Source organism: Halyomorpha halys, unplaced genomic scaffold (genome assembly GCF_000696795.3).
Source record: "Halyomorpha halys isolate HHAL.00 unplaced genomic scaffold, Hhal_1.1 Scaffold145.1, whole genome shotgun sequence".
Taxonomy (NCBI): Eukaryota; Metazoa; Arthropoda; class Insecta; order Hemiptera; family Pentatomidae; genus Halyomorpha; species Halyomorpha halys.
In genome coordinates this window covers 1,398,964-1,423,837 of record NW_027115461.1, presented here as the reverse complement: position 1 = coordinate 1,423,837, position 24,874 = coordinate 1,398,964, and the positions used below count along the sequence as shown (strand labels likewise).

At 30.8% G+C, this 24,874-nt stretch overlaps 1 protein-coding gene across 14 annotated transcripts in view; it reads right to left on the bottom strand.

Moving 5' to 3' along the window:
* Positions 1–24,874, bottom strand: part of Klc (kinesin light chain) — a 166,950-nt gene that overhangs the window by 47,153 nt on the left and 94,923 nt on the right. For 9 of the 14 annotated variants that reach the window (XM_014417030.2, XM_014417032.2, XM_014417031.2 and 6 more), the window contains 8 exons: positions 24,503–24,755; positions 22,597–22,821; positions 21,878–21,971; positions 20,232–20,460; positions 19,974–20,061; positions 18,181–18,351; positions 16,337–16,541; positions 4,739–4,998 (listed from right to left, as the gene is read on the bottom strand). In XM_014417030.2, the coding sequence (XP_014272516.1) occupies positions 4,739–4,998; positions 16,337–16,541; positions 18,181–18,351; positions 19,974–20,061; positions 20,232–20,460; positions 21,878–21,971; positions 22,597–22,821; positions 24,503–24,755 (1,525 nt within the window). The remainder of the gene's footprint in view (positions 1–4,738; positions 4,999–16,336; positions 16,542–18,180; positions 18,352–19,973; positions 20,062–20,231; positions 20,461–21,877; positions 21,972–22,596; positions 22,822–24,502; positions 24,756–24,874) is intronic. The other 5 variants (XM_067052499.1, XM_067052498.1, XM_014417034.2 and 2 more) reach the window with 1 other exon arrangement.

Below are 24,874 nucleotides of genomic sequence, written 5' to 3'. Positions count from 1 at the left end.
TAATTCATTTTCTGCATTAAATCATTGATATAAAGTAGCATTCTTTAGTTTATAAAAACAGAAGTTTATTATTATGCAGATAATTTTAACATATTAAATGTTTTTAAAACCAACAGTGAATTATATTATGCTAAAGAGGAGAGTTAAGCATCCCAGAAATGTACAAAAAAGGAATAAATATTGGTATTAAATTATTATTTTTTTTTTTACTAATTACCTTTTTTTAACCAATTTATTTAGATTATCACACAGATTAATTCTGCTCAAAAATTTCTTTTTTTATGTATCATTTTTAAAGTTACTAGTTAAACTTTTAAAATTTCTTAATCTACAAGTTTTTTTATGATTTAGGTAATTTTATTTGGTTAAAAATCACTTCAAGAATTTTTATTGAATTAAGTTCAGTAGAAAATGAAAAATAAACAGATGCAATATATATATACATATACATATACTCTGTGAAAAAACTTTAAAAATAAATATTTTTCATTAATATTTAAATATTAAATAATCACTACAGATATAAATTTATATTCAATTAATTGGAAAAGAGTTTGTCATTCCCTGACTTTTTCCTCCCTCAAATAATTTCCCTGCCTGTTCCAACCCCACAAAAAGTGAAAAATAAATAAATATTTCATCACAATAATCAAAAATATTTATTAATAAATTGATCATCATGCAGACTAATAACAAACTTTATCTATTGAAATATTATGTATTTAAGTCATTAAAAGTAAAACTAACATTTTGAAGTAAAAATGTCTTTAAAAAAAAAAAAGAAATAATATTTGCTATGTATTTTATAAAACAATGTTAATAAAATGCTAACTGAGAAAATCAAACTACCCATAAAAACTAAATAATTTTGATTCATTTTCACTTTCTTTGTGCATACTAATAATTTAAAAAAAAATATTTCATTAATATCAATATTTTTTTAAACCTGGAAATAAATACTTCTAAATTTTATTTTTTAATATTAATTGAAAAAAAAAAAAAGGTCTAAAGAGAATAAAGCGATTATCACAAAATTTAGAGAGTCAAGAATGAGAAAGAATGTAAAAGCTAGAAAGAGTCCATCATAGCAGATTGTGTGAAGGGACCAGATGTTTGCACCAGCGTTGGTTCGAATCAGGCTCATTATAAATTATCCTCTTGTACCTACCGTTCCGATTGGTAAGAGTAACTTAAAGACAAGAATTTATAGAAAAAAAATCTTAATAGACAAAATTGGAATTTTTAATTTATAGAACCTAGACCTCTGTATACCACCGACGAGGAAATTAACTCTAAGACCTCCAGGTTATGAATTGATTGAAATAATCCAAAAGCAAAATTAAAAAATAAATCGAAAATATACTAAATGCAACCATATTGAAGCAGGAATTACTCGGACAGATGCACAACATTAACAACGCCTACAGGCTATCACAATAACATGCAATAGATCAAATCTACTTTAATTATCAATAATGTAAATCTTTACAATTTAACTGGAGGAAGATAGTCCGGGTGGCGGTCAATAAAGGTTTCAAAATAGTTTAACCAACGTTTCACCCCACTTTGAATGGCTGATAAGAATGACGTTCTGATGCCAACTGAGAACGTCATTCTTATCAGCTCTGCAAAGTGGGGTGAAACGTTGTTAACAATAAATAGTTTTTTGTTACTATTTTGAAACCTTTATTGACTACCACCTGGACTATATTCCCTTCATCCAGTCAATTATCTTCTTCCAATATGAATTTACAATTTAATATTTTCTCTTCAAATTCTTTATTTTTACTGCTCAATATAATAATATTTCATATTGCCTATCCTTATTAATTTAATTTACAGTGAATAAATAGAAAGAAGAAACAATATATGAGTCAATTATTTCCAAATTATCAAGATTTGCGAAAAACTGTATTTTCTATACAAAAAGAAGATGGTCTGGGTGCGGTCAAAATAACTCAAATAGTAATTAACTATTTATTGAGAGCCGTGTGAAGTGGTAGTGACGACTCTTTGTTGTTGTTTTATGCGTAGTGGTTATGATGTAGCGATAATGAAAAAAACTGAGATTCGAGCAGTGATTAAATACTTTGTAAACAAAGGTATGAAAGCATAGGAAATTCATGCCGACTTTCAGAACACACTGGGGGTCTCTGCTCCTTCATATTCAACTGTTGCCAAGTAGACCAGCGAGAATTTGGTCGGGAGAGCTTAGATGATGATCTGCGTAATGGACGGCCAAAAAGTGCTCAACAAAAAGCTAAAAAGGTTATGGAGGATCGTTGACTGAAAGTGCGTGAGATTGCTGAAGCTGTAGGGATGTCATCTGAACGGGTGTATCACATTTTAACCGAAAAATTGGAAATAAAAAACTCTTGACATTGGACCATAAATGCACTAGAATGAAAATGCCCGAACTAAATCTGGCTCCTTTTCAGCACAACCAACAAGATTTTTTGCACCAGTTGTGACTAAAGATGAAACTTGGGCCCACTACTATACCCCAGAGACAAAACAGCAGTCAAAGCAGTGGAAACATGCTGAGTCACCACCACCAAAGAAAGCAAAGGCAGTAGGTTTGGTCGGATCCAGTTCTCTGGAATGCAAAAGGCATTCTGCTGATGGATTATCTTCCTACTGGCTAAACAATTACGGGGCAATACTACGCAAACCTCCTAGACCAACTACAGGAAAAGATATGTGATAAAAGGCCTGGTTTTGCAAGGAAAAAAGTCATCTTTCATCAGGACAACGCCCGCCCGCACACGAGTGCTATTACCATGCCAAAACTTCATGAACTGAAGTACGAATTGTTGCCACATCCACCTGATTTGGCACCATCAGACTTTCATCTCTTCCCCAAGCTGAAAATTTTCCTAGGTGGATGGAGATTTCCTACAACAGAAGAACTGCCTGCCGAATTGGAGAGGTATTTTGCAGGCCTGGAGATCTCATTTTCGAGATGGGATCAAGGCATTGGAACATTACTGAACGCATAAATGCATTAGTCTACAGGGAGACTATGTTGAAAAATAAAAGCATTTCCACCGAGGTAAGACACTTATGTCTAGCACATTCCGAGAACTTTTCAAACCACCCTTGTACAAGTCTGGGATGTTACAGCAACTTTAATATTCAAATCGACCAACTGGAAACGCCACTTTATATAATCAATTTTACACATTTTTGAATAAGGATCCCTGGCAATCTTAGCAGAGTTGAAGGGTGGCTTGTTTCCGCCTAGTCACAGGACATGATATCCTCCAAAAACACCTTCAGATAGGCACTGCAGATTTCTGTATAAATTTCTTTAAGCACATTTTGGATTATTGTTTTATTTTGGTTAAAATATGTTATTTGTTTGTGGTTTAAATAAGTGTATTTAAGTAGATTATTTTTTATGCACATTGGTTAATCCTCAGTTAACCTTTTAAAAAATGCGAACACTTGTTCTACATAATTCAATTATTATTGCGAACCAATTTTGTTCTGATCAATAAAAAGTAAATACAACTTTTGTTTTGTGATGCTTTATTAAAGATTTATTAAAAACACCTTTTTTGTTACAGCCACTTTTGCGTTAAATGAGCATTATAGTGTAGAATTTATAAAATACTCCGAAATAGAAAAATATTAGTCAAAGAAGAACACAGAAAAATAAATAATTTCTCAATAAGGAGTAAATTTGGTGATTATTCAAATCTGTCTGTAATAAATTTTTTTTTAAATATAAGACCAAACATTAGTACTAATATCGTGAATGCATAATTTGAAGCAGTGTAAGGAAAGCCAATATAAAATATTTATTGTTTTAGATAAATTCAATGCTACTTAACGAGTAGCATTTATAATAAAAATGCATCTCTAATTAGGCCAAACTTAGGCACTACTGTACAGTGGTAAAACCAGTGATATTGTACGGAACAGAGACTGTTCTTTCTCAGTCTGGAGAAACTGTTGAGAATAGAAAGAAGGATTCGTAGAAGAATCCATGGACCCAAAATAACACTAAAATGATACAGACTGAAATCCAACAGAGAAATTTACAGTGAAATCCCTAATTTGAAAACAGAAATGAGGGCAAGAAAACTTAGGTTTTATGGACACATGCAAAGGATGGCCGAGAAGAAATTGAACAAGAAGATTTTCAGAAAGATTATGGGATATAAATTCAATCACAGTACAAATCAATAAACAAAGAGGCTTGGGATTATACAGGATTTGTGTGAAGATAGTTCAGAATACCGGAAATTCCTGAAACTCGCGGTGCTTGTGGTGGACAGTAGAAAACTCCTGTCTCTAAGGACTTGGACAGAAGAAAGGAAGAAGAAATTCAGAGAAGTCCTCAAGCAGAGATGAGTAGAGAGGAAGAAATTGAAAGGGAAACCTGAGTCATAGTCTCGTAGTCCTTAAGGACTGTTTTGCATCAAATAAATAAATAAATTCAATAATGGGCAGCATCAAAATAAAGAGTTTGAAGAGGAAATATTAAAGGAATGTCTTAAAAAAATTTCTTGAATTTATAAAGAATATAAGATAGTATAAACCCTTGGAAAAATAATTTTACATAATAATTTAAACTAATTATCATTATAATTCTAGAAGCTTGTACGAAACAAAAGTAATCTTAAGCAAAATACAGAATACAGGTGGTCTAGCATAACCTAAAGGTTTACGGCTCAAGTTACGAAACATGTTTCTATCAAGCTGATCTTAGTTATAGAATGTGAATACTTACCAAGCCTACAGATGGCGGTAGAGTAGAACTCACCTCATTTCTAGACCTAAGGGCACAGTCTTCCAGAGTCTCAGCGGCCTCGTACTTCCCTTGCCTCCTATAGAGCGCACCCAGATTCTTGAGGGTAGTAGTGACGGTAGGAGAATCCACTTTGGCTGCTTTATGCCAGCCACCGTACTCGCCATACGGCGCGTTGTCTTTATTCCTATGCTTATTTTCTTCTCGCTCCTCAGCCACTTGCCAGATTGGTTTGTTCTCACCTGCGAGCAAAAAGGCAAATGTCAGTATGCGAACTGTCATATACCGGAGCTAAGATTTTCTCAGATATCTCTAATGTATTAAATTCATTAAAGACTTTTTAGAGATTTAACTATGTAATAAATGTAAAAAATAAAAAAACTCAAAAGTACATATTTATCGATAGTGTAACAATAAAAGGTTTCTTCAATTTCCGAAAAAACCTCAGTTAAGTGGTAAAAAACAGTTGCGCATAATCCAATGCTAATAAACAGGTGTTATAAACAACAGCGTTAGCCACATGTACATGCAAAGCATTAAAAAGCAAAATTATGAATGCAAATTAAAAATAATTATACCTACCACATTGTACTTTACAACCAAATATCAAAACAAAGAAACATGTCTGCAGATAATTAAAATAAAAATTATTAAAAAAATAAACAATACAAATTAGTGAATGAAAGAAATAAAACACTTCATGCAAATGGTAACTATTTATTTCAAAATTATAATAAGTTTTATTTGCAAGCTAATCTTAAGTTCTGATGGCTTAACAATTGCCTTAGTTTAACCAAATTAAGAATATATGTTTCAAAGATTCTATTATTAAACAAGCTAAGTATATAAATGTACGCTATTAAGCGAAAACAAAAATGAAATAACCTTTACATATATTTATTATGTTAATAAATCAAAATAACATGATGTAGATTAGCCATATCAAATGAGATCATAAAATTTAAAAGCAACAAAAGATGAATTCGAAATATAATAATCTTAACTTTCTTATGAACAAAAATTTGACAATGAAACTCTTTAGACATCATAAATTGATTCATTTTGAAAATAAATGCTAAATAAAACCGAAACCTGCATGCATAAAAATAAATATTTAAATTGTGCAAATGGCTAAAAAAAAAATTAAAGTAAAAATAACCAAATAAATGAAAAAAAAATTAATAAGACATAACAAACATATAAATATACCTATAGGAAACCAATAACTAACAAAATAAAAATACACGTAACATTTAATATGAAGCGTTTCGATAACTATTAGTCAGTTTTAATCACAATTATGTTTACAACCATTTACATTTCGATTCAAACAATAATACAATCTAACATTTTATAAAGGAATTCTCAAGTATTTCTTCCTGTGACTAATATTTTGATGTTACCAGTTGCTTTGAAATTATGATTACTAATTTACTAAAAAATCTCTTATTTTCAACTTGCGCCATGAATTCCCTGAAGGTAAATTAAACTATTATCCTTCCCACAATTCTTTACAAATGCGAAGCGAGGTCTTCTACACAAGGGAAGAACAGCGCTTTAAGGTTTTTGAAAATAAAGTATTAAGTAGAATATTCAGATCGAAAAAGGATGAGTTAACCAGAGAATTTAGAAGGCTACACAATGCTCAACTGAGGGAACTGCACCTGGTAAATATAATTCAGGTTATTGCATTGCGGAGAATAAGATGGGCGTGTAAATGACGGATTCCTAAAATGTTAATAAATTCTGATCTGAAGAGTAAATGTCCCAGGAGTAGACAAACATGATGGGAGGATTGCGTTAAGACTGATTTAATAAATTAGGGTTTGGAGGGGTATCAACGGACAGATATAGGTAGAGAACGATTGGTTCTTGGTCGGTATTGGCATCGAACCTTCGGGTACGGTACACCATTATTATAATCATTATTAATTTACTAAAAAATAAAATCAGACACATCGGTTTGTCAAAATAACAGTAGATCTACTTAAGTATATGGTGGTAAACATCTATAGCTATATTATTGCAGTTTTACTATTTACATAATTCTATAATAGTTTTACTATTTGTATAATATTATTTATTTTGTAGTCTTATGCCAGAAAAAAAAAATTATTCAGTAATAGACATCATTCTAAAACTATATGATTTTAAGCCATAAAATCCATCCAAACGATATGGTCTGTGTGGATGGGAAATTGTTTCTGAAAATAGAGAATTTCTACTACCTCAGATCACATTAACCTCAATAAATGATCAAAAAACTGAGATAGACCAGCGTATAAACTGAGATAGACCAGCGGCGTATAACATCGTGCGAACAGTCTTCTTCTCTTTGTCCAAAATACTGAGATCCCAAAAAATCTGAGGTTAAGGTTGTGGTATAAAGCCAGCTCTGAAATATGGCTGCGAGACCTGGGCTCTAATAGGTACCCTAGAAAGCAGAATCGAGGGCTTTGAAGGGAAAGTTTCTTTTTATAATTATAGGAGCTATCACAGGATAACCAACAGTGAACTGCTTGTAGAGAGTGATTAGTCAATACCTCATGATATGAAGTTTAAGATGGGTGGGACATATCGCTCGAAGCAATCCATCAGGACGCATGTAGGAAAAATCATTGTCAGTTTACAGTATGAATGAAACAGAACAAAGGTTATAAATATGAACGTAGAGAACTCGATAAAAAGATTCAAATTTCAAATATCAGTTAAGGATTATAAATGAAATTGCGCTAATGGGGAAGGTAGCATTTTAAAAACTTTAAACCATGAGTTATTTTGAAAAGTTATCAAAAGTTGCCTTAGGTAGTGAGGAGGCAAAATTGAAAAGTAAAGAATTGAGAAAATAAATAGTTAATTAAAATCAAGATCATGGTCAGAGATAGGCAAAATTAAGCTATAGTTGAAACCAATAACTAAAGTTGCCATGGATACAACCCTTATTCATGAATGAACCATTGTAAATAAATACTGTATCCATGGAAATTGTATTTATTAGTTTCAACAATAGTTTTACCCAGCTCAGATCATGGTATGAAAAAAAAAGTAGTGTTACCTAAATTTAAAATTCTTGAAGAAGTTTGTCGGGGGGTGCGGTCAGCAAAGAACAACATAAATAAACAAAACCATATTTATTTATTTTATGCCGACGTTTCGACCTGAGTTTCAGGTCTTCATCAGGGCTATAGAACAAAAGAGATAACAACACATTTAGAGTAACATACAATTGAAAAGGAATAGTATACAAACAAATTTAGAATTATATAAAATATTGAATTAAATTATAAATGATATAAAATGATAATTGATAATTGAATAATACAAGATTTTTTATTGATTGATATTTGTGGAATTGTATGGTAGTAAATTGAAAACAGTGATATCAATCAATAAAAAATCTTGTATTATTCAATTATCAATTATCATTTTATATCATTTATAATTTAATTCAATATTTTATATAATTCTAAATTTGTTTGTATACTATTCCTTTTCAATTGTATACAAACAAATTTAAAAATATCAATCAATAAAAAATCTTGTATTATTCAATTATCAATTATCATTTTATATCATTTATAATTTAATTCAATATTTTATATAATTCTAAATTTGTTTGTATACTATTCCTTTTCAATTGTATGTTACTCTAAATGTGTTGTTATCTCTTTTGTTCTATAGCCCTGATGAAGACCTGAAACTCAGGTCGAAACGTCGGCATAAAATAAATAAATATGGTTTTGTTTATTTATGTTGTTCTTTGCTGACCGCACCCCCCGACAAACTTCTTCAAGCATTAATCTACGGTCAACTATCTACACCTCAATATAAATTTAAAATTGTTTCTTATCATTGCCACCTTCTTGCTTTATCATAAGGTCAACTATCAATATATAAAAATTAATTAAAATGTTAAAAAGTGACAATAAAACATATTAAGAACTTTTATTTTTATTTTCCTACGTCTTATTGACTACTGTGGAGCACAATACTCACTGAAATTGAGAATCAACTACCTATACCAGATATACTGGGGTACTGATATATATTTTTTTACTATAAGTGTGCAGTTAAAAATAATACAGAGTTCCATTATCAATGCTTAACTAAATCATATTAAACTTAAATTTTGAAATAAGACAATATAATCATTAATTAAACATCGACAATGAAATATAAAGAAAAAATTAATCTTGTTCAAAATGTAAATGGTTGAGACATTATCACCGAAAACGCTAATGGAATTCGATAACAGTACGTAATAACTATAAATGAAAATATATCAATTTTAATATTATAACACTGAAAATATTATTTGTAATTTAAACTTCTGATCATTCAAGTTTTAAAAAAATAATGACCAACTATAACCTTTACTGACTTCTAGGTTTCTTATATTAGTTCTATATAGTCACGAAATGGAAAAATATATAATTTGCCAAAATATACCTTACCTATCTTTTTTTATTTATTATTTTTTTTTTTTTTGAGTTTTCATAAACCAAAAATGATGAAATTACAGTAGGACGTTAATTATATTGATAAATGAAATACTAAAGAAAGCAACAAATACAAATGAGACATATTATAGAGAGAGAATAAGTGAGAATATATCAGAGAAGCTAAAATGCTGTAATTCTTTTTATCATATAATTAAACATGGCCTCTTATATGAAAGGAAAAACAGCATGGTTTTTAAAAATAAAGTATAACGTAAAATATTCCGACCAAAAGGATGAGTTAACGGGAGAATTTAGAAGGCTAGACTATGCCGAATAGAGGGAAATGCACCTGGTAAATATAATTCAGATTATAGCAGGCAAATAAAGTTGTAGGGGTTAGTTAAAAAAATGTTAATAAACACTGAAACAACGGGTAAACGTCCAAGAGGTAGACTGAAACATTGATGGGAGCGGAGTTGGGAAAAATTAGCTGTACTTGAAACTGATAGCTAAAATTGTCATGGATACAAGATTTATTAATTAATTATTAATTAATGGTTCATTAATGAATAAGGGTCGTATCCATGGCAATTTTAACTATTAGCTTCAACTATAGCTAATTTTTACCCATCTCTGGATAGGAGGACTGTGTCAAGTCTGATCTGCTAGATTTGGGTTTGGATGGGCGTCACTGGACGGACGTAGGTAGAGAGCTATTGATAGTATCGGCAACGAATCTTCGGGTTCACTAAGACTTTATTATTATTATCATGCATTTACTATTATTATTTTTATTATTATTAACATCATCATGTATTTACTATTATTATCATGTATTTACTAGTATTATTATTATTATCATCATCATGTATTTACTATTATTATTAACATCATCATGTATTTACTAATGTTATTATTATCATGTAACTCGTTTAATTTCGAATTCAGAAACAGAGCTGCCGCAACACGGTGTGCAGTGGGAGTCGCACATTATTAAAAAAAAAGGATGATAATCGATCTTTAAATCTGTAATGGTTCTTTTACATGAACAACTAGTAAATATAGAATAATATGTAATGAAATGCATTGAGTTTTAATTTTTTTTTGTTTCGGCTAAAAAACTAAGCCTTGTTTTCTCTGTTACCTCAAAAATTAATAATTGATTATACTGTATTATATTTTTATTTTACTTATTTCACTGTTAGTTTTTTTTTTTTTATAATAAATTAATATTAAATAAACTTTACTGAATATTTCTAGGTTTTTTATTATACTATCTAGTCAAGATGGCTTAGCAAACAGAAATAGCTTAAAGTGAAAAGAGAACCTAAATGTTTTTGCTAGTAAACTGATAATAAAATTTGTAAAACAGTTGAAAGATCTTTATCACAAGATTTCTATTCATAACTGACATCTTGATGGAAAATTCTTTACATAATAGAAAACAAAATACATTATTAGAAAAGCTAACTCACACATATCTATCAGTGAGCTCTCTTAATCATTTACAAAGATATAGAGCCCACTTTTTATTTTTTAAATTATTTGATTTATGAATTCGTTAACCTCCAATAATTTAAGAAAGATGAAATCGGACAAGGCAATACGTAATATGTAATGGGTTGAAATAAAATTAAAAAAACATTAAGTGTGAACTAATACATTCTTTTTAATTGAAAAAAATGTTTGAATAATATTATGTATATTGGTTTTAATTAAATAATCCAACATTTTTCTTCATTAAGCTTCATGTATAGTATATCTTCACTGAAGTAAAAAAAAAGAAAGAAAACCATAAGGATTTGATTGCCCTATCCCAATACCTGGAAAAAAAATTAACCAGATGTTTAATACGGTTGTGATCCATATCTGAACCCTTTGAAAAATACATCCAGAATTCACCAGGATGAAAGGTAGTTCTGATGGAAGAATATAAAAATATGCTTCATATATTAATTTTAATTCTTTTTTTTTTTTTTTTTTATGTTGTATATAGTAAAAGAGTTATTAACTATATATATGTTGAGAGTAAACGTAACTAAGTTGGGTTTTATCATATAAAGTATTATAAAGTTCATGGATTTAATTTCAGCATTACTATTAGTTTCTATCTTCATTTCTTTTGATTAGTAACTCTTCTTTACTATATTAGCTGATGTAGCTGAATATTAATGTAGCATGTATAGAATGCAAGTTGTGTGTTTATTTACATAACAATGTTTCTAAACAGCTGGCACCCCTATTGGAGGAATTAAGCTTGGACGCATCAGCCATACATTTAGTATCTGGACATAACTCTTGGCGAGCAGCCGTACTTCTCTTTCTCTCTATATTGTCTGTTTTATCTCCGTTTGACCAGGGTCGAAAAATTATGCTTCAGGAGCACTGGAGGACTGCTTTGGAACCACCATAGACTGTATAATTATTTAAATAGTTTCACCAGTTGGAACTTAATGAATTCAATTACAGTGTAATCTCGGTAATGCGAACACTTCAGTAATCAAAACAAGCGTAAAAAAAAGTTACTATATTGAAAAACTCAGCAGCCAATAAAATTTTTGGTTTTAAATAAAAGTTCACATATGAAAAAGACATTTTTAACTTCCAATCTATAGACAAGTTATTGTAATCACCATGAAAATACTAGGTGGAAATTTTTACAGTTTCGATATTAGGTAATCTAATTTCTACGGAAGTGTTCATAATATATTTTGTTAGCATTAGAAATATATAGTATCTATAAACTAATTTTATCAATATTAGAAATGTGTATAATACAATTTTGTTGGTGAACTCATTTTTTTTTCACGTTTTAAATAAATCCATACAAAGAGTGTTTTTTTATATTCATTTATCCTTTTATTCACTTATAAACAAACAATCTTATAGTTTTGACAAATTAAATCATCACTTAGCATTCCTGGGGATACAAAAGAAAACATTTTTTTTTTAAATTTTCAATTTTTTAAAAACTTTAAACTGTCAAATTTCAAATAAATTATGTAAAAAAAAAAATTAAAATAGTAATGTATATTCATTTTTTGAATTTCTAACACCATTTTTTCTAATACTTTCTGTAATCCGAAAACCTCTCTGCAGCAATTTGTTCAGATTACCGAGATTACACTGTAATATTATTTTTAATCAGATTATTATTTAATAATTATCAATTTTTTTTTAACAATATATATTTTTAATTGAATTAAGGAGATATGGTTTTGGTTTTTTAATGTTAATTTTAAATTTATTTATTACTTGCAGGTTATTTTTTATTTCCTGAGCTACGTTAACAGTTGATTTAACCAGTATATGAAATTCCCTTGGTACCAATTAATTCAAATAATCAACGTCCTACTATATTGAAGTTTATTAACAGAAAAGAAAATATAATCAATTATATCTCATATATAAATACTGGCTAAATAATAAAATATTCTTCTTCATCTTGACATATATGTATAAATATATAAGCAACTATTTATAAACATGAGAAATATTAGTAACTCTTTTTTAACACATTTATTTACAGAGTTGATACATAGTTAAATATAAATATAAATAATCAAAGTCAGACTGATTTAGTATCTCCTTAGGACCATATTTTTTTTTTTTAATGTTGGTACATGATGATGTGATAACATATAAAATAACATAGCACAGAGAGGATCTTCTAACCGGAAATAGTTTCAATTATCAAATCACCAGCAACATAATAACAACAATTATTTGTTCTTCTGCTTTAACTGACTTTACCTAAAAAAAATTGTGATAAAATAACATGTAAATGAAATAAAAAATAAAATTAAACAAAAAAAATGTTATTTAAAAAAAATTAAAATAAATCATAAAAAGCATTCTAAAATAACATAAAACAAAATGCACATTAATCACAATAACATGCAACATGCATGGACATTAAGAATTAGTTAAGTTTTATTATAGGTCAATATAGAGGCAAGGTTAGAGAAAACATTTAAAGAAGTTAAAAAGAAATGAAACAAAACATCTTAGCCCAACAAGACGATTAAAGTTATTATATCACAATAGTTCCCTAACTTTCACCTGTTGGAATGAGGGTCATGTACATTTGAGAAATGACATGATGTTCTTTGCTAATTTGCTAAATTCAAGTTTTCAATAATCAATGGTGGATATCTTCTATATCAGGGGTGGCCGACCCAAATGCTTTTGCCAACCCACTTCGGAAAACCACCACAACTCCGTTGCCCACATAAAAAAATTATATACCCACATATAAGATTTAGACCCACTATAAACTTTTATTGGAGTGAAAATTTGAAACATAATGAGTTATTATTAATAACATGAGTTTTTAATCTTAACTCATAAATAAATTAGACAATCTGTCATATAGTCCCAAGATTATTATTTTTAAATCAAAGTTAATTTTTGCTCATAATTTTTGAATATATGGATGCACAAATAATATAGTTTTTTAATACATTGGTTTTCACTTATTCTGGCCATTATAAAATAAGTGTATTTTGTAAAAGTGTGGTAAATCTCATGGGCCAGAAAAATATACAAGGAGGGCCAAATGCAGCTCATGGATTGGCCACCTCTGTTCTTTATCATAGTAATATTTAATGGGCAGTATTTTTGGAGGCAAACAGTTAGGGATCTCTTGTTAAATCAACACCTTAATCTAACCAAAAATATAACCAGTACCAATCAATATAATGATTATTAAGGAATTTGAAAACATAATTCCAATTAAATTTAATTACGACCATGACAGAGCTTATGTGCCATAAATACTAACACCATCATACAATAACATGATAGAAGTGTGCACATGAACACCGTGCAACTATTAACCATATGATAGCACAAATCCATGCATTATGGTATAATTAAATTATTGTGAGTTATATGTTAAATAGGAGGAGATAGAAAAAAAAAAGTGAAAGAACAGTGTAAAGGTAGACTTTTGCTGTTTTGCCCACTGTTACAATGGCCGTCTGTAGCTGAGGAAGTTGAGGTGTCAACTTAGCAACCTCATAACTGCAGGGGTGCAGATTCGAATTCTGCCTGGGAGAGTTGACTTCTATTTCAGGGCAGAATAAAAAACTGACCTACCCACTTTACTTAGAATAGATTGGTTACCTAAAGATAACCTCTCCTCTTTCTCCCATGTCAGGAATGGCCAGGCAGGAAGCAAAAAAAAAATTGTCGTTTTTCCCAGTATTATAAGTTTAATAATAGCAAACAACTCTGGAAAAATATCTATATTAAAAGAATTTTTCTTTTTTTGTTTGAACTTGAGTACTTATATTACGAAACTAAAGAAAAGGACAAGTAGAAAGATAATCGTTACCATCAATAATCTTTTCAGATATGATAACATTAGCTATAAGATATGATAACAACCAATGAGATATGATAACATTATCTATAAGATAACATAACATAACCTATAAGATATGATAACATAACCTATAAGATATGATAACAAAATCTATAAACCAGTGGAGTGCTATAACCCTACTCTCAAGTGACAGTAACTGTCAACTATCAGATATGGTATACTATATACCTTGCCTATTTTATTAACACCGCCTTTTTTATAACATCTAAATAATTTCAATTAAGCAACTGCTTGTGACCATATACCTGATGAATCCATTCATAGTTATTTAATTCAATTTGTAGCAATCACGAAACCCATGAAATCATTACCTAATTTGTTTATTGTTTTTTTTTTTTGCGGCCACCATTTGTGACACCATGCCTAACACATGTTTGAGGACCCTATAAAAAAAAGGTTGAGTGCCATTGCCCTAAGCTGATAACCATTGGACTGCTGACTGATAGATTTCCTTCAGGAGGGATCGGGGATTAGTAGCCAAGAGATGGGGTCATTCATAGACTACTCAGCAGTGTCAACTAAATAGACCCACTGAAATAGCTACTTACCATCAGGAACCGCTTACCTTTACAGCAGGCAGCTAAAGACCAGCAAAAGTCTACCGGATTTAAAAATGTCATATACTAAAAACAATTTTCTTTCAATTAATAGGTCAAGTTGTTCAACAGAACATGTATATCCGTCGAAAACTGGAATTGGAAATTTCGTACGATCACAATACTTTCCCTTTTTCTTATATATTCCATATGTAGGTAAGTCAAATTAATAAAAAGCGTATAACAGGAAAACATTTTTTAAAATCAGCACGAAAAATATTAGAGGCAAAAAATTTAAATACTAATAAAATAAAATTAGATAGCTTTATATTTTAGATCCTTAATTATGTTATTTTACTTAAATTTTTTATGTTGTCTTCTTTCACACTTTTCTCATGATTTTAATTTAATTTTTTTATTATTTACTTATTTATTTTACTTTTTTTTTTTAAAATGTATTTATTTATTAAATTTTGCCTTCTTTTACATTTTAATTCTGTTTGTTTCCCATCCTTTTCCTGATATAATTTTTTTATTCTAACATGGTTGCTGTCTTGTTTGCATTTAGTCCTAATAAAGGCCTCAAATTTGGGCTGGAACATTGGTACAATAACATAAGTAAACTCCTGACAATACCGACCATCTTCTGCCCAAATTATTTTGACATTAAATTGTTTCATTGATTTCAGTCATGATCTCATTACAACAATACATTGTTATCAATTTAAAAAAAGAATGAAAATGAGACAATATTCCTTAGTAAACTTGCGCATTTAGCTATTTCATAATCATGAAAAGTCTAGATATACCTCAAAATAGAAATAGGACATAAAATTAAAAGTAGAGGCAATATATAACTAAAAGTTTGGACCGGAGACACGGTCAACAATTGCAGTACGGATAACTTGTCATAGTAAATTCAATAGCACAGAACAAACAACTAGTCTTTCATTACTATCAATCCTAGCAAAAATTATCAATGGTTCATTTTTTTTATAGCAACATTCTTTTAAAAGTAAATATGAAGAAAATAATAATGATAATGAAATATAAAATACATTCGTCTCTAACAAAACCACTTTCAAATGCAGTCCCAGATTGAGAATGCTACAAAACATAACTACGTGCACTTTTTAGAAATATTAAAAAAAAACTTTCACAAACTAAAATTGTTAATTACTTAATAGCGATGATAATAAAAATAATTGCTTACTATCAATGGTTCCAAACTCTTTCTCGTGGGCACGAGTGAGCACCTGCTTGTAGAGAATTTCGGCCTCTTTGTACTTTCCTTGTTTGAGGTAACACGAGGCAAGGTTGTTCTTTGTCTTGGCTACGTTCGGGTCGTCTGGGCCGAGTTTACTTTCGTATATTTCTAAAGCTCGTTGGTAATACCTTTCAACTTCCTCATATTTTCCCTAAAATTATCATATTTTTAAAACCGGATCTTTATTATAATAAAATAAGCTATTTTATTACATAAATATATATTTCAATTTAGTAACATGCTATTAGTGAACTTTATATCAAATCTAAACTTAACTAGAATAACAGTATAATTAGATATATCAAATTCTGTGCCTGAAAACTAAAATTAGCAAACAGCATTGATTTTCTGTTACTATTTCAAGAAAACTGCTTGAAGTGGTTTAAATAATTCAAAAGTAGAGAATTTGGCATGAAAAATGAAAAACATAGACAACCAGTGAGAATGCAGTTCCTGGATCAATTAAATATAACCACAGATGGTGCACATTGAAAACCATGGGTAAGAGCAAAATTATCAGAAAATAGGTTCCATTTTGAAAATCCACACGAAAAACCGAAAAATCACTTGCGAAATGCTGCTTACCAGGTAGAAAAGAAAATTATTTCTCTATTTGATCGTGACTTGTGATGAAAAGTGAACATATTTTGAGAAGCAAAAAAGATCGTGGTTAAGTACAGATGAAATCAGAAGAGCTGCTAAAATTCTGCAATACTGTTAATAATGGATAGTGCCTACATCAAATGATCGAATTTATTCAAGCTTTGCAATTTTTATTTAAAAATGTATATCCAGTCAGATGCATCAAAAAAGATTTTTTGACTAATACAAATTCTACAACTAAAACTTATCCAAAGTTTAAATTTTCCCTATTCAAATAGGTGTTACAAATCAACATTAAAAAAAAAAAAAAAAAAAAAAAAAAAAAAAAAAAAAAAAAAAAGGTATATTGAATTTTCATAGTCAATATTTAAAACTCCCCATTTATAGTTATACTGTTTTTTTATTAATAATAAAAAGAATATTTTGTTCTTATCACTTTTCTACAAATTATTAATAAAAAACAAACAAACTAATAAACAGTGGAAATTATAATGTATATCTCACAAACTATTGTTTTTGTATTTATTAACAAATACATTAAATATTCGACAATATTTAATTAAACATTAAATAAGAATGACAGGAAAATATTCCATTATATAAAAATAAAATAATTAGTTATTGCATTACAATCAGTTTTAATACAGTAGACTTGCTTCTTATGGGACCAGACAACTATCAGTTTTTAGAGAGTGTTTGGACTACAGATGGGCAATAGAAAAAGTATATGCTACATTAACCTACATTAGAACAAATGAAAACTGAGAAATTAAAAAAAAAAAATTATTTATTGACATTTACATAAAAATACATATTGTAAATTTGATGCTAGATTACAGAGGTATGATAAAGGCTTGTAGAGAAATTAACCATTGGTAGCACTCTAATAACATTCTACATTGGAAGGTCTCAAGGCTATCTTCTTTTCAGGCGCCTCAGAGGATTATCAGGAACGGAAGAGGAAGCGAGGTTAGAAACTAGTGGATTTGAGTGGTTAGGGAGTTTATAATGTAATTGATACCTGGTTCGGCTATATCCATTACATGTGAAATGTTAAGATCTTTATGGATGATTTTATTTATGACAAATTAAGGAGCATTGAGGATTTTGGGGGTTATTAGTGGGGGTGTGGGATTAGAATGGGTCTACTACATTTGGTAGTTAAAATTTAAATTAAATTAATTTACCTGGTTCTGGCAAAGCAGCGCAAGGTTGTTAAGCTGCTTGGCAACATCGGGGTGATCCTTACCCAGGACCTTTTCCCTTATTTCAAGTGCTCGCTTACACAACGGCTCAGCCTCTTTGTACTTTCCTCGTTTACCATATAATACAGCAAGGTTATTTAAAGTAGCTGCAACCTATAAAGATAAAATAAATAATTTAAATAAAATAATTCAAAAATATAAATCAATTTATTTCACTAAGCATGAATGCATATCGAGATATTGATGTATATAAAAGAGACATAATAAATTTCCTAACTTATGATTTTTTGAAATGAAATGAAAAATAGCTTATTATTCTGGGACTAGGTCCTTTTAGAACAGGTACAAAGGCAATTTTAATTTTATAATAACATTTATTGGCCATAAAACAATGTGGTCAATTTAATTATAACTTATATACAGAGAAAAAAATAGATTAATTAAAAAACTAACTGACTAAGTAAAAACAAAAAAAAAAGTTAATTACAAAATATCTGTACTATTATAATAATGGGTCAGATTGGTGAAGCAAAAGGTAGTGAAATATAAGGGATTGAAACGAGGAAAGGGTTGGTACATGACGTATGTCAGAGGGAATGGAGTTCCAGAGATATGCAGTTAAGGTAAAAAATGATTTATCAAACACAGCAGTTCGGTGAGGTGGAGGGTAGAAGTCAAATAAACAGGACCTGGTAGTACGGGATAGGACGGGAATTTTTTCTCTTCAGGTTTTCTAGGATATAGGAGGGGCGTTGAGCACTAATTACTTGGAATAAAAAGAAAGCTAGGAAATACTGGCATCGGAAGGATGGATAGAGCCACTTCAGCTCGGTGTAATACTGGGTTATAGTGCATCTCTGGTGATCCCAAAAATAAATCGTACTGCGCAATTCATAAAACGTTTAAGTTTAGATTCGAGATTACCCGAGATTCCACTATATACCAGGCAGCCATAGTCAAAGTGGGGAAAAACAAGAGAGGAAACTAAGAGTTGACGGGTTTTAAGTGGAAGGAGATAACGGATTCTATTGAATTGCTTTAAGGCAGCTATGGTTCGACTTTGTGTTTGTTATTATGTTATGAAATGCTGGTTTTTAAAAACTGTATCTCGGGAAATATTGAACGTAAAAGCTCTATTAGGGCTCATATTTTAGCAAATTTACTTGACTTTAAATGATTGAGAAATGAAGTTTATTTTAGTTTTATTGATAGTTTTAAGGATATGGAACTACAAATGAAATATTAATTCTTTTTAACTTTTTGAAATAGGTGGCATTTTTATTCGCCCTAACTATACTTGGCAGACTCATCAATTTTGGCTAATAATTATACATAGTTTTCATTAAAGTATTAAAATAAGTTGGATGAAATAACTGACTTGTTTCCTACAAGGTTCTTCTACTATTACAGAAAAAATATTGAATAGAAAAATATACAGACAACATATATGGCACAGCTCTTTGCCGCAACACTAGTGTTAATGCAATATAACTCTTTTAACAGTCACAAGTACTTCAGGGTTAAAGCTCTATATAAAACTTATAAATTTAAATTAACATCTACCATTAAATATATAAAATTTATAAATTTATATTAACATTTATCACTGAATATATAAAATTTATAAATTTATATTAACATCTACCACTGAATATATAAAATTTATATTAACATCTACCACTAAATACATAAAATTTGTATTAACATCTACCACTAAATACATAAAATTTATATTAACATCTACTACTAAATAAATAAAATTGTAATAAACTTACAGCAGGATGATTTTCTCCAAGTGTTTTCTCTCTTATTGCCAGAGCATCATTCAGTAAATTGGCTGCCTCCTTATATTTATTTTGGTCCCTAAAAAAAAAAATAAATAAATAAATAAAAAATTTAATAAACTATTTAATTTTAAAAAATAAATAAATTAGTCTGAAACCATTATGTGAAGGGCCTAAAGCAAGTTAATGCACCTGATTACTGAACTCTATAAACTATAAGACGATGTTTAGCAAACATGAAGTACTTACCTGTAGACAAGAGCAAGAATGTTGAGCATCGTAGCTACATCGGGATGATCGTGACCAGATGTTTTTTCTAAATCTTCGAGAGCTTGCTTGCATAAAGGAACTGCAACCTCGTAACGCCCCTGCGAGGCGTATTGGATTACCAAGTTATGAAGAGTCCTCAAACGAGCAGGGATCTCATATCCCGCGTTCACCTGTTGTGCAAAATGGCTTGGCGGTGTAGGTGACATAGCTGGAAATAAAAATAAAAGGTTTATTTACTTTCTTTATAATTTACTTTATATTTTGTTATATCCTTTTTTTAAATAATAAATAGTTGTTTTTATAAATAGATGATTTTAATTATGTATTATATATTTATTTTATGTATCAATGTTCAATATTGCTCATTTACAGAACCATCAGTAATCAAAGAAGATTATATAATTGGTTAGAATTGTTCAACATAGAATTTAAGTATATGTGTAAAAATAGCCATTAATTTAGTTTAGTGTCTTTGTTCTGATTGTCTGGAAAACCTGCCCTGAGATAAGAGTCAATAATGTTATAAAATTTAAAATAAAATTATCATATCTATTTAATATTTCCATTTGAACCTTGTCATCTTTATACCTGTGCTGACCTATGCAGCTGAAAGTTGGTTGAGTAATAACAAATTCGAAAGCTAAATACAAGCTACAGAAATCAAGTACTTGAGGAAATCTCTCAGTAAAACTAGATTCCACCGAAAAATAAAAGAATAAGATAAAAAACAGGACAGGAACCGCTTACAGAAAATATACATAAAAAGGTATTAAGTTTGTTCGACCATGAGCAAAGAATGCCGATCAATAGTTACCCAAAACTTATTAGGGAAGTAAAAACTGAGACAAAATGACCACACAAACAACTGAGGAATAAGCGAATGTCGGATCTGGCAAGGAACAGAGGTGTCATCCAAGGCAAAGTCAAGAAGATGGCCACAGATAGAGAAGGTTTTAAGAAATGGATCAAGGCTGCTCTGACACTGTAAGATCTATTAGTTGGTTAAAGACGAAGAAGTGTATAATCCAAACCTGATGAGGAAGGAACAATAATGAGTTTAATGAAGAATGAGGAAATGAGGAATCTTAATAAAGATATAGATCTAATGCAAATAATTAAAATAGCTAGACTGTGACAGGGGGATGGTAAGGTCATAAAAGATGTATCCGGAAGAAATCTGATGGAAGATATTTAGTGAGACGATAAGTGGAACAAGGAGAATTGATTGTCTAAAGCTTAGATAGGAGAATTCAGTGCCTCCTGATGCCAGGATTCTGCTCGATACTCATAATCGGAAGGTAAAAGTGGTGACCAAAGATACAGCAGGCCAAATCTCAATTTGGGATGAAGTGCCAAACAATAATAAAGAAAGAAATGTAAAATATATTAATGCACTTAACCTATGATAAACTCTCAAAAACTCCTCTGCCAGCCAAATTTAAGAGGTTAATCCCCTTAAACCTTTCCTGTTTCCAAGTGAGATACATTCGAGAGATATCTCTAAACAGGTTTTCATTTAAAAACCACTTAAAGTTTCATTAATAAAGTAGATTTATTTGTACTTCTTCGCAATGAAGTACTTCAGTAAATATTACAACGTATAGAAATATTCAGAATAAACTTACTATTTCTTTCTTCGGTGTCATCATCAGGAAACAAATCGACTACTGGATCATCCGACTTTGGTTTATCTTGTTTCGATTCTGATTGTGACTCATCCTGCAAAAAATGACAATTTGTTAGAGGTCATTTGTATGAATATAGGAGTGCGATAACATGATAATATATAACTCATTTGCTGCTAATAATGTCATAACTCGAAAAACACGAGTTTTGAGTATTTTACTAGATAGACAATTGCAATGAAGTGAACTATTAGAGTCTTTTTCTTCTTCTGAGCTCTTAAGGCCATCGTGTTTTTTAAATTTTGTATTATAGTCTCATAGGCAATACATTTATTATATCAGTACATCAGAGATATTGTATTTATTATATCTCTATATTAGAATTATAGCTGTTAGATAGATACCAGACAATATAGGTGTACATTGCAATGAACAAACTGAAAAGCTAGTAAAGGTCAGGTATGTGAAGAATCCCCTGTTAGGCCACAGACTTATAGAACAATAAAATCTATAAAGTTAATTGAGATGGGCTGATATTATTTCAGCACTATTTTATTATGTTTTATAAAGTTTTAAAGCCATCCACAGGTACAATATTTATCTGCTATCTAGAAAAATGCAGTCAAACCATTTCAGGAAATTCCAAATTTTTTATGTCTGAAACAAATAGACCCATGCCCATTGAAGGCTAAAAAAAAAACATTTAAAAAAATTCTCACCATTATATCTTGATCGTATTTTTTTACAGAGGACATGAATTCCAGATGTTTCTTTTCTTCCTCGAGCTGCGCAACCGCTTGTTCAGAGGCTTGAAGCTTCTGCTGTGTGTTGGCCAACTCGTCTCGAAGCCAAGCATTTTCTTGGCATAACCTCCGCACCTGTGTTCGAAGCTTTTGTTTTTCCGCTTCAACGATTTGAAGGTGGTTGGCAAGGGAGACCATGACCTATAATTAAAACAAATGAAACAGATTTAGAAGAAAAGAACTTTCATGATTATTGAGTGTTCGTACTGGTATTAATACATGTATGAAAGTAAATAGGTCCCTTCAGACTCTGAAAAGACTTGTCTTAGAGTAACATCATATCAACCATGTTATGATCATTCCTAGTAACATAAGAAAAAGATAGCTGACCTTAGATTATAGGGAAGATAGTCCGAGTGTCGTTCAGATAGTAGAAAAAAATTATTTAATGTTAACCAACATTTCACCCCACTTTGCAGGGCTTGTTTCAATCAGACAGTCTTGACGAAGCACCGTTGTTTAACTCCAAATTGTTTTTTCAACTATTTTGGTACCTTTATTGACCGCCACCCGGACGATCTATATTCAAAAGGGGGACCCCTTTGACTGTGGGAAATATCGGAGCATAGTTTTCCTATCCTGGGCTTACAAAGTCCTTTCAAGCAGTCTGTTTCAACGGCTTCTTCCATTGACATAAACAGCACTAGGCCCTTACCAATGTGAATTTAAAAAAGGAAAATCTACAACGGACCAACCACGCAGCTCCTAGCACATCGATATAATTAGAAGCTCAAAAAGGTCAGTCGAAGAGGCATTCCTCTCTCTCGCAGAAGCAACAAGAAAACTTAGTCTAGTGATCAACCATGATAAGAAAAAGTATATGATCACTGATCAACATCCAAGACATCTTGGTGGGACCTAGAAATTGTCTCTTAGAGTGGGTTTCTGATTTCACATAGTTGGGCTCACAGGTCACATGCGATGCCATCAAAGCATATTAGCTGTGAACAGATGTCACTTTGGATTGAGGCAACATCTATCAAGCAGGTTTATTTATTTTATTATTTTTTTTTTTTTCGGCCAAGACTCCCATTGGAGTCCTATGCTGCCTAACCATTGGGAGTCAAAGTTTTTCATTTTGTGGGACCACCACTCAATGAAAAAAGTGAACGCCCCGGGCCGAATCTGGATCGGCACCACCAACAGACATCAAATTGGTAAGACTGTGTTTTAACCACTGAGCTATGGGTAGCTTTAAGCAGGTTAATGACCGGAAAAACAAAAACTTCTCAGTACGAAACTGTAATTTTCACAGTCCTTACACAAGGAGTGGAGACATGGATAATGGCAAAAGAAACTTATCAGAAGTTGGCCACATTTGAGCAAAAGATCTTCCGAAAGATACTTGGACCGGTGTTAGTTGGTGGAGAGTGGAGACGAAGAACAAATGAAGAGGTTTACAACCTCTTTAGCCAGCCTGAAGTTGTTAGTCTTATCAAACGATATCATCTGAGATGGGCTGAATATATGGCCAGGATGGAGGAAGAGGAAACTCCTATAACATTACTAACTGAGATAGTCTATGGCTGGAGAAGAGTCCCCCCTACCCCGGTTTTACCCCACCTTGCACGGGGGTTCATCAGGGCTAACCCTGATACAAAAAGGTTGAAGAATGTGAGTCTTATCTGTTAATAAATTTTATTTGAGAACCAGTGAACTCGGGATCAGTCTTGATGAAGTCCCATGCAAAATGGGGCTAAATATTGGTTAACATTAAATATTTTGTACCTTTATTGACCGACACCTGGACTATCTTCCTACAAAGAATAAAGTAGCTATTATTAACACAATTAAAGCAGAAAAGACCAATGATATCTGTTACCTGAGCCTCCCCGATGCCCAGCTCGATCATGTCAAGAGATTTCTGAACCAGGGCCTGCCTCTCGGCGCTGGACTCAGCGGCTGCGGTCATAGCAGCCTGGGCCCTCTCAACAGCGGACACGGTCAGCTCTGTAGAGAGCAGCGAGTTGTGCTCATTCTTCAGCGCTTCCAGGCCTTGGATCACGATCTTCGTGTTGGCCATGATTTCTTCCTGCGTCATCTGCGTCATTTTGCCGATTGATTCAATCTTCTTCCTGTAAATTAAAGATAAAAAAAAATGTAATACACTCATTAAAGAAATAGTAGTTAATTTTATATATTATAATTGTTACTATTAGAAAACAAATATTTCTTCCTACTAAATAATTCTTTT